The 11,151-nt window shown below is 55.6% G+C and overlaps 1 protein-coding gene across 1 annotated transcript; it reads right to left on the minus strand.

Annotated features, from left to right (window-relative positions):
• Positions 1–247: 247 nt before the first annotated feature.
• On the minus strand, positions 248–10,928 carry LOC137893022 (transcriptional activator MN1-like). Its single transcript, XM_068738449.1, is given in 16 exon segments — positions 248–1,325; positions 7,429–8,502; positions 8,505–8,837; positions 8,840–9,016; positions 9,019–9,153; positions 9,156–9,176; positions 9,179–9,472; positions 9,475–9,591; positions 9,594–9,852; positions 9,855–9,952; positions 9,955–9,991; positions 9,994–10,226; positions 10,229–10,343; positions 10,345–10,523; positions 10,526–10,717; positions 10,720–10,928. Coding segments are annotated over 16 exon segments (3,573 nt in total). The 5' UTR covers positions 10,805–10,928; the 3' UTR covers positions 248–1,101.
• Between the last annotated feature and the right edge of the window lie 223 nt (positions 10,929–11,151).

An 11,151-nucleotide genomic window follows, 5' to 3' on the forward strand; every position in this document is an offset into this window, starting at 1 on the left:
TGCAAAGAGCACGGAAGACGTGGATTTTAACTTTAAGGTTTCTGGAAGTTTTCATTGATCGCTGATTTATTAGCTGCAGGAAGGATTGGGGTGAAACACGAGCAGGCGTCCACGGAATTAATCGGCTCGGCTCGTTAATCCAGCAGGAGGCCTCGTTTTCACTTTAATGCCTTCCCTGCATGCTTGTCGGGCGATGTTCATGTGTGTGTCACGCTGCCTAATCCCGACAGCGAAGAGAAGCCGTCGCCACCTTTAACGTCATATTTATTGTTATTTAGTTACTCAATAAAACATATACAGATATATACAATATGCAGGAAAACAGACGACTGCACTTTACATGTTAAAAAAAAAAAGAAACAAACAAAAATCCGTTTGTAAATCGCCGTCACAGTCCTCCATCTATTGTTTCAGAAATTCAAATTCAACAGAAGCTTTATTTAAAGATTACAAGATTGCCTAACACACAGCAAATTTTCTCTTATTATACATGTGCAATACCAAGTCTTTTTTGTTTTTCCCCAATTTCCTTATTAAACAATCCATCCGCCTCCTTTTTCAGTTCCCGTCAGGTGAAGGCGTGTACCGTCGGACAAGCTCACGGGGAAGAGGAGAAGAGCAAAATCCCAAATGACAAAGCTCTTAATCATCATCATTATTACGAGGAAAAGGTTGCGTTTACATTCATGAGTTATCCCGTGTGTGTGTGTGTGTGTGTGCGTGTGTAGAAGGGGAGGTGCATGTGGGACCCAACACAGGTACACGCCCTCAGCCAAAGACGACAGAGCTTCTTCTTCTTCTTGTTTAGAATTCTCCTCCTTTAACATTTCTTTATTCATTCCTCTTTAACAAAGAAAATAAAACAAAAACATAATATCAGTTTGAGGTTTTCCAGACGGGCCGCTGCATCGTCTCAAAGTGGGACCGCTTGTATCTGAAAAAAACACGGTATTTGTGTGTGTGTGTGTGTGTGTGTGCGCGTGTGTGTTTATGAGCGGAAACGTCTCTGTCCCTGAAGAGGCAGGAGCTGCTCATCGACACCTTATCATCTTCATCATCGTCATCGTCATTAGTCTCTGACAGTTCGTCTTAACTTTCAGCTCAAGTCCGCGCCGCCACGAAAGCTCCAAATCGGTTGGAGATGTCGGAGTGGAGGGAACGCCAGGACGAGACGGGCCCCCCTCGGCCCTTGCTGTCCCCCAGCTCGTCTGTGCAGTGGACGGACAGGCACTGCAGGTGATTCCCGCCGCTGCCCCCGCCCCCGCCCCCGCCTCCTCCAGATCCCGGGGCGCCGGCTCCGGCTTTGCTCTGGGACAGCTCGGAATCTGCAGGAAAACGCGGAGAGGAAGGGGTTAATGGAAGCTGGTACAGATGAGCCGCTTAAAACACACGCTTTTAATGGAACCAGCGTCGTTTACCCCCCGCCCCCCCCCCCCAATCAATGAGGCCTCCTCATCGCTGCATCGGCCCCGAGACGGGCAGGAAGCAGATTGACGTAGACAGGAAGTGAAGTTAAAAACAGGAGGAGGCGCGACAGCGACGCTCCGTGTTGCTCCTCCTGCCTCCGAGGGAGCCCGAAGCACGGAGAAAGAAAAGCCAGGTGAGATTATTCTCCCGTCTCCTCGCCGCCCCTCCGGGCTGGCGAACGGACCCGCCGCTCAAAGCCCGGAGCGACACGCACGATCACGAAGCTGTTCTCCTCAGAGCAGAGAGGAGTACGGCAGACTCCTCAGCGTCCCTGAACCTGCTCCTCCTTTTCTCTCCTGCTTTCATATCTCCCATTGCTGCTTTCCCAGACCCAGGGAGGAGAACGCCATCCAGACCGGGCGGCCAGGATGACCAGGGAGGTGGAGGAGGAGAGGGAGGACCCCCCCACCCCAGCCTGTCTGGGCTGCAACCACTGGAACGGAAAAGTGGGGGGGGGGGGGGGGGTTGAGGAAAGGTCAGGCAGCCAAACCTCCCGATGTTCCCCGTTAGGTTTTCCCTCTGAATGTCCGTCTCTGTGAATTTCTCCGTCTCCCTCCCAGGAGGAGGAGGATGAGGAGGAGCGGGGGAGGGAAGGACTGAGGATCTAAAGCGGCGTTGGTGGTGACAGGCTCTAACATTCGCCAGAGGGTCCAGTCGTACACCTCGGCGTGGCGGAGGCCCCCCCCCCACTGCCGGCGCCACCCCCTCCTCCACCCACTCACACCCTGTCTTCCGAGCGCCGTGCCCTCCAGCGCCCGCCGCCGGCTGACACTAGCCGGGCGCAGCGGGGGCCACGCCGGCCTGAATGGGCAGCCAAGCGTTCCCCCGGCTCGCCGCTGACGCACGGCGAGCTGACAACACACACGCGTGCGCACGCACACACACACACACACACACACACACACACACACAGAGTCTTTTTATCTTCACTGATTTTACTTTTCATCATAAAACGTGTAAAAGGAGCCGAACTTGACCACAGCAGGATTAAACTCATCCAAGGGATGTGATTTTATGGAAACATCCAGACACGAGCCTTAAATTGTCTCCATTTTCCACGGCGGCGGCGCCGAAGTGGAAACGCCGCTGTGAAATTCTCCATCGCTCGAGTCTCACTCCCAAATCGCCGTGACGTTTTACAAGCAGGGAAACCTTTTTATGCATTTATAACGAGATCCGCGTTGTTCCGCGTGTTAGCGCAGAATTCATACCCGCCGTAAAACCTCAATAATGGGATATTATGGGGGGGGGGGGCACCTAATAAAGACCGGGGCTGCAAACACAAACACACCTTAACGTCCCAAACCGCATTACAGCCAGATGACATCGCCATGGCGACGCGTCAAGTAAATGTCGGATTTAATATGATGCATTTATATCGCAGCATCTCTCACTCTGCATGTTATTTAATCACACACACATGCACACACACATGCACACACACACACACACACACACACACACGCACACACACACACACAGAGATAGGAAAGCTGGGATTTACACGTCACAGCAAACACCCCACACAGGTAAACAGTTGTTTACTTGTAATTTACGCACAAACAATTTTTTTTTTTTTACTAATAATAAATGACAACAGTTTAAAAAAAAAAAAACTTTATGCTGTAACTATTTCCAAAACGAAACAAAGAGCGCCGGCGTGGAGAAAATGTCGGGCTTCAAGCTTAAAGCCGTCACATTGATTTCCCAGGACCCACAATCCCTTTCTCTCCCGAGCTGACGACAGTTCACCTCTGACCCCCCCCCCCCCTCCCTCTGAGCTCCAACCGCACCAATCAGGATGCTCCGCTGGCTGACAAAAACACCCGAAGGCGTCCGCTCCGATGACAGCGTGTGACATCAGGTCAACTCCCGCTGTCGCCGTCTCTGTCAGCAGAAAAAGCTCCGTCGACGTTCCGAAGGAGGAAAACCGGAATGACAAAAATAACAAAAACCAGGAAGGAGGAAAGATGTTCTCTAATTCTAAAAGCAGAATCGTGTATTATCCCTCGTGCTTGAAGAGGCTAACTGTCCCGTCTATCCCAAAGGTTGTAGAAGGGGGGGGGGGGCATGTGAGGCTCCCTCCAACCCTCACCATAGTGTGACCTTTCCCTCGGAGCAGGGAGGATATCTGGAGGGAGCCGGGGGGGGGGGGGGGGGGGGGGGGGCACAAGGGTTATTTTGGTTTTTGAATTTCCTCTCTGTTCTCCAGCCTGCATTGTAAAAAAAAAAAAAAAAAGTTGCCCAGGCGGGCATTTGTTACCTACACGCACACACACACACAGGAAACACACGCACATCAGAACACAGGAAGTGATTTAGTGCCTCCCCCGTAACTCGCAGCCGAGTCCAGGACCTGTCCGGCGTGTCGTCCGACTCGCTGACGCATTGATCTACTTCTCCGTCTCTATTTGACTCGGCGCTCCGGCGTTCCCTTTCTTTTCCGTGTTTTCTAATCCAATCAAATCGACGGGGGAAAAAAAAGAAGAGAAAAATGTCTTTTTGTTTCTAATTGATTAAATTAAAAATGTGTGTTTTTCTTACATAAACACGGAGCAGGTTCATTTAAATAAAGATGAATAACTTGTAAATATGTTCTTAAATCGCCGTGGAGACGGGACTGAACAGTCGTCCAGCATCTGGGGGGGGGGGGGGGGGGGATTATTTTGTCTTCCATAAATGAAAATGGGAGCCGTTACCCAGCTCCTCGGCTCACGAGCGAAACTACAGATGTTCTCTCGCTCTCTCCCTCCATCACTCTCTCTCTCTCCATCGCTCTACCTCCATCGCTCTCTCTCCCTCTCTCTCCATCAGTCTCTCTCTCTCCATCGCTCTCTCTCTCCCTCTCTCCATCTCTCTCTCTCCTCATCTCGGCTCCATGTGTCAGAACTCATTTCTCAGTTCCTCAATCCAAATTAAAGGCTCCTGACGACGTAAGACTAACGACATAACCGCTGTTGGCAGCGTGACGACAGCCTCACCTCGAGAACCTGACTCGCAAACACCTTTATACCCCCCCCCTAAAAGCACCTCCGGGCGGATCCCAATTCCGGGATTCCTCCCAGGAAGTGGACAGAGGCTGGAGCGTGCAGCTGAAGATAACGTTTACCACATGCTGGGGCAGGTTTGTATTTTATTCCGGCTCCCTTTTCCCTGGGGCGGGGGGGGGGCAAACCGCGGATGAGCTTCTGTTCCCAGGGAAGCAAAAAGGCCTGACGCCTCCAGCCTCTAACGGCCTCCTCCGACCGTTACCGGCGCCCTGAAGCACACGGAACGGGCGTGTTCCATGCGGTGACACACCTGAGACAGGCGTCTCCGTAACAGACCCCGCCCCCTTTCACATGCCAATCACCTTCTTCTTCTTTTAGGAGACGTCAAAACTCATTCTAGGAGGCAAGATAAAGATGCACCTTCCCTCGTTTCTGTCAGAGAGACGTGAAGCCATCAGAACCGTTTACCGGGGGGGGTTAACTGAGCTGATGTGGGGGGGGGAGAAAAAGAAGTGTAAAAATAAAAATAACTGAATCACTTCCTACACCCGCCGGTCGACCGTTATCAAGGTTCCCAGACGAACGGCCGGCTTCTGGCTGCGATACGCAGAAGAGGAGGAAGAGGAAGAGCGTGGGGGGGGGGGGGGGGGGGCGGAGTGACACCAAAGAAGGAAGGGTGCTTGAGGAGGAGGAGGAGGAGGTGAAGGAGAAGACGTCTGCGCACTCGGAGGAAATCAGTGAAACGGCGATCTGAACACAACTCCACCTCTCAGGGGCCCCAGAACAGAGCCCTGAGCCACGCCTCCTCCACCCCCCCACCCCCCCATCACTGAAGACAACACAGCAGAGAAAAGCACCTGTTTACATCCTCAAGCCGTCAACAACCCAAACGAAACGCATGAGCTCCGCCTCCACTTCCAACAAATAAAACTCAAACGATCGATCTTAAATCAACGCCCCAATTAGCGTTTATCATGACCTCACAACCGGCGTTGCTTTGCTTTGGTTTCTGTCCAGTCACGCTCCTGTTCAGCACCGCCACCAGGCCGGTGGGCGGAGCGTCACCAGGCCGGTGGGTGGAGCGTCACCAGGCCGGTGGGCGGAGCTTCACCAGGCCGGTGGGCGGAGCGTCACCATGGGCTGTGACATCCTAAATCATTGTGTTACGCTGCTGCTTTGTGTGCAGCTCAAGCATCAGATCCAATCCCAACCCCCCCCCCAAACGCACCCCCCCCCCACCCCGCCCCCCCCCCCCCCCCCATCTTTGCTGTCTGAAGCACTCAAATGAGAAACTGTCAGGAGCCGTGATTTGTGCTAACTAGCTATCGATCGCTGCAGAGCTGCAAGCCTCGTGTCCACGCAGGGAGGCCGGGGAGAGGAGGAGATAAGAGGAGAGGAGGAGGGGGGGGGGGTCGGACCACATTTAAATATCTATTGAATTCATAAGCTGTCTGCCTGAATCCTCATTAATCAATATCAGAAGTGATCATGTGATCAGTTCTCCATTCATTTCTTTTTTCCCTCTTTGGTGAGTAAACATGAATCGTCATCAGCTGCTGAGTCATTGTGACGTAAAAAGAATCAAATTAATGTGAACGCTGCTTCTTGTTTTTCTATTGATTATTAAAGGGGGGGCGGGGCGGGGGGGGGGTGAGAAAGTTGCAGTCCGGTCTCGGTGCCGCTTTCCTCACGGTGCGCTCAGGCGCGCAGAAACAATGCGCCTTGGACTCCACGCAGGCGCCGCGCAACGCGCGCTCCCGACACTCGCTGCGCGGCGCCGATCAGAACAAAGAGACGAGCAGGGAGCGCTCACCAATATTCACCAATATTCACCAATATTCACCAATATTACTGACGCAGTTTTATTTTAATCAGATTCAACCTGACGGGGGATTTTTTTTATTCTCAAGTCCGTTCGAATTATTTTAATTAGTTATTAAATCACCAACGTAAAAAAAGAAAAATAAAGAAATAAAGAAATAAAATCAACATCAAATATACAATTTATCCAATTGTGTGATTACAATTAAAATTAAAGGATCTTTTTTTTTTCTGTTGGAATTTAAGCAGCAATATAAAAAATATATTACAAATATATTAAAATAACAATAAACATCTAAAAATATCATTTTTTATAGCAACATTATAAAACGTTTACAATAATAATTCGAATAATTTTTATTATAATTATAAGAAGACGATGAAGACTATGATGATGAAATTAACGTGCAGGTGACAGTAATTATTGATCATATTTTATCTATATATTGATTTATAATCACCATGGAAACGTGGAGCTGAGCCGTCCTGAAACTAGAAACGTTCCGCTCCAGAGATTCCAGTTTTACTGCAGAAACTTTTTACAAAAATTATTTTAATATAATATATCTAATCACAAAATTAATTTTGAAGCGACAAAAGTGATCATAAGAAATAAAAACAACAAAAGTGATGATAAAAAAAACATTTAAAAATCCTTCAATCAAATAAAATTAAACCTGATTGATAATTTTAACTTTATACAAATCTAAACTCGATGCTGTCTCAGCAGCTTTATCAATAAAAACAAAACGTAACAAAGGGGGGGGGGGCAAAGCACGTCCCCAGAAAGCCATTAATCTTCTCCGTGTAGTTGTTCACCCTGAAAACCGAGATAAAGACGCGCAGGAAATGTTGACTTTCCTTTTGACGCGCGACAACTTGATGAAAATGCGCAGCAGGTCCGGTTCCGGTCCGGTCCGGTTCGGTGTTTAAACCGGCTCCATCCGGATCAGCGCGGAGCGAAATGAACCGGAATAATTCCGCCTCTCTCTCTCCCTGATGGATTTATTACGTCGCTCCAGACGCGGCTTCTCACTGCGCGCGCAAAACGGACTCCGTCTCTCCCGTCACCGGGACCGGATGCTGCGTTCAAGGCCGACCCGTTTATTAAGTAATAATAATAATCCCGCGGAGGGGGGGGTTCATTTACCTTCTTTGCTGCTGCTCTGGCTCTTGCTTTTCTCCCACGGCCCCCCCGCCTTGTCGTCCTCGGACCCGTCCATCATGGCCTTGTCGCTGGGCACGTACCAGGTGGCGTGCTGCTCTGCCATGAGGGTGTCCAGGTCGATGGTGCCCATCGGGCCCTTGCCGCCGTCCGGGCTGCAGCTCGCCAGCTCACCGTCCCCGCTCTGGGGGGGGCAGTCGCCGCTCTTCTTGCCGTTCTTCATGGCGAGGGGCTGGTCCTCGGAGATGCTGAACTGCTGCCGCTGGAGCTGGATCTGGGCCTGCAGGATCTCCAGAGGATGCACCTCCTCCTGCCCGGAGGTGCTGGACGGCGTGCGTACCTGCTCCCCCGCGGGCGTGCCCGGGTGGCTCGCCCCGCCGGGCCCCGGGCCCCCGCCGCCGTTCGGCCCGTAGCCGTCTGGCGTCGAGGTAGAGTGAGTGCTGACGCCCACGCCCGGGGGGGGCTTCTGTCCGTTCAGCAGCCCGTGCATTTTGGGCGAGCCGGAGATGGCGGGGCTGCGATTGGGCTTGGCGGCCGGCGGGGCCCCCCCTGCGTCCGAGCTGGAGGACACCTCGTCCTCGTTCCCGTAGTGGGTGCCGACGTCGTCGGGGAAGTCCACCCGCGGCGAGCTGCCGTCGGACTTCGCCACGCTCTGAATGCCGCTGTCCAGAGAGGACATCAGGTCGGCCTGGTCCCCCAACATCAGGTCGCCTCCTTTCCCCCAGGGGGGCGACTGGAGGTGCTTCTCGTGAGGCGTGCCGCCCCCCCTCTCCCCGACGCCAGCCGAGGGGGTCGGCTGGCCCGGACTTACGACAGGGTTCCCGTTGTCAGAGGAGAAAAACATTCCCGGGCTCACGTGGCCGCTGTCTCTTTTTCTCCTCCCCCTCCCTCTCCCGCTCCCTGTCGTTGCCCTCCCCTCGCCGCACGGGGTGGCGTCCATGTTGTAATTCGGGGAGAGGGCGCTGGCTTCCCCCTGCACCGTCTGACTTTGACCTGCAGGCTTAGCGTTGGCGTTGCTATTCCCGGCGCCCTGGAAGTATTCTGTCCCGGCGCCGCCCGTCCGTTGGACGCGGCGCCATTCATGTCCTGCTCCGTCTGGCTCAGTTTTCGCTTGCCCTCGTTTTGGCCCTTCTTGTTGAACGTGACGTTCAGGTTGGGGGCCCCCAGGCTGGCGATCATGTTCTGGCAGGCGGTGGACAGCGCCGCCAGGCAGCTCTGGCCGAAGACGCTGTCTTTGGCGCTGGTTTTGTTGAAGTTCCCGAGGGACAGCGCTCCCAGCTTGCTGACGGACGCCCGCTGGCCCGGGGGGAACTCGGGCTGGGGGGGGTAGGTCCCCGGCGGGGTGCCCACCCCCTGTGGAGCGCTGTGGGCTGGCCCCTGACGGTTAGCTCCCCGTAGGGGAATGTAGGCTGAGCCCCCATTGGCGGTGCGGGGAAGTCCGCCGGCCGCCGCTCCGCGGGGGCGTTCGGGTGCCCCGCCCCCACCCCCGCCCCCGGGGACTGCATCTGGGACAGGTTGCCCATGTTCCCGCCGAACTGCGAGTGCATGCCCGGAGAGTGCCCGTCTCCCGGATCCTCATGGGCTCCTGCATGCCCATGCCGGGCCGGAACATCATCCCGCCCCCGTTCTGCTGCAGCGCCATGTCGTGGGGCCCCGATTCACTTCCTGCTCCGCCCAGACGCCGTGACATCATCTCCCCGGGTGGGTGGGCCCTTGGAACCAGGAGTTCTCTGCGTCACGTGAGGACTCTGTCCATCGATGTTGGGCATCCTGCCTCCGGCCTCCCTATCGAAGCTGGGCTGAGCCATGCTCCCGACCGGGCCCCCGTGACCCAGCGGGCCGGGGGGCACGTCGCCGTGGTGACCCAGCTGCTGCAGGCTGGGCGGTCTCATCCTCTGATGCTGGTTGCGTGACGCCATCTGTTTTATCATCATGGCGGCGTTCTGGCGCTGCTGCAGGGACTGCTGCTCGGGGCCCGGGTGCTGCAGGGGGCCCGGTGGGAACCCTTCGCTCAGGGGGGGGGTGAACTCCCAGGCAGGCCGGGGTAGGCGGAGGGGGACAGGTGGCTCTCCATGCCGCCGCACCAGCTCTCGCCGCCGTGCGCGTTGGGAAAGTCGAACCTTGGCCTTTTTGCCATGTTGATATACGAGAGTCGAAGTGTTGCAGCCGCTGGTTTGGGGGCTGCTGGGAGGGGGGCGGAGCCTGCTGCTGCTGCATATTAAACATGGGCTCGCCGTAGGGGTTCAGCCCCCTATTTTCCAGTCTGTGAATGGGATATTCAAACTGGTTGTGTTGGCCGGGAATCATGACCCCTCCGTCCAGAATGTTAGGGTTAGTGGAGCCGGGCTCAGCCTGGGGGGGTCTCGGGAGGCCGGGGGGGCACGGGTTCTGTCGAGCTACCAAGCCAGCTGCTGCTGCTGCTGCTGCTGCTGCATGAGAGGATGTCTTGCGTTGACCCCCGGCTCCATTCCCACGGGCACCTTCCGACCGTTTCCAAAACGTTCAAAAACATTCCGTGCTGGGGCTGCGGGGGCTGCGGGGGCTGCGGCGGGGCTGGTGTCCTTTGGACACGCCCTGCATGCCCGCCGTCCGGGGCATGCCAGGGTTCGCTGGGAAATTCCCGCTAGGGACCGGCCGTCCTGGCCCGAAGTGGGGCAACTGAGACTCCGATTCTGACGGGGAGAATACGTGCACGTCAAAATGTCCAGACGGGGGCTCGTTGGGGAAGCTGTACTCTAATCCCTCCACCCCCCCCTGAGTGGGCATCCGCCGCGGCTCCAGGCGTGAGACTCGGAGGAGGAGGAGGAGGAGGAAGGGAGACCGTGGAAAGACGCCGCTCTGTTCGGCGACTGGTCCAGGGGGAGGCAGGGGGCGGGGACGGCGTGGCTGCCGCTGGGGGGGGCCGTGGTGCTGGAAGTCGGGCCGCTGCTGCTGCTGCTGCTGGGGGAAGCCGTCCCCCGCCGGCCCCTCCGCTAGAGGATCAAACCCCTCCCCGAAGCCCTGCTGGGGGCCCAGCCCGTTGTTGTTGTAGCCCATTAGCCTGCCGCCATGCAGGCACGAGGAGCCCGGCTCCGGGCCCCGAAACTCCCCCCGAAATGAGGGTGAGGTTGGTGGGGGTGAGGGTGTCCTTGATGAGGTTGCTGGTTGTTAAAGAATCCGTGCATGGGTCCCTGCTGCTGCTGGAGCCCGCCGGCGGCGTGCATGTCCGAGTGCCCCCGGGGGTGGAAGCCCCCGTACGGCTCGCCGTTCATGTTCATGTTGAGCCCCAGCATCTGGGCTCGCCCAGAGGGCCCATGCCGGGCTCCACGGCTCCGGGGGGGCCCCCGGCGTGGAAGCCGGGGCTCTTGTAGTGGGAGCCCATGTTCAGTCTCGGCTGGTTCGCGTTCCTCTCCGAGTCGCTGGCGTTAATGTGAGAACCGAACTGCTCAGCCCAAACATGCTCCTCGGGGTTCAGTCCCACATGACGGCCAGCCGGCCAGACGTCGGCGCCGTCGGGATGTCCGTCTGTCCCCCAGAGCAAAGAGAAAACGGTATATAAACACACGGACACACACACGACACGGGTTCAGATGCTTTATGACTTCAGATCAACTCACCGAACTTCTCATTGTTGGGTCAGGATTGTTCTTTTTTCTTTTTTTTTTTGTTCTTCAACTTCTCCAAGGACGCGGAGAAGACAGCGGGGGACAGGGCGGGGACAGACGGGGG

Source organism: Brachionichthys hirsutus, chromosome 4 (assembly GCF_040956055.1).
Source record: "Brachionichthys hirsutus isolate HB-005 chromosome 4, CSIRO-AGI_Bhir_v1, whole genome shotgun sequence".
NCBI lineage: Eukaryota > Metazoa > Chordata > Actinopteri > Lophiiformes > Brachionichthyidae > Brachionichthys > Brachionichthys hirsutus.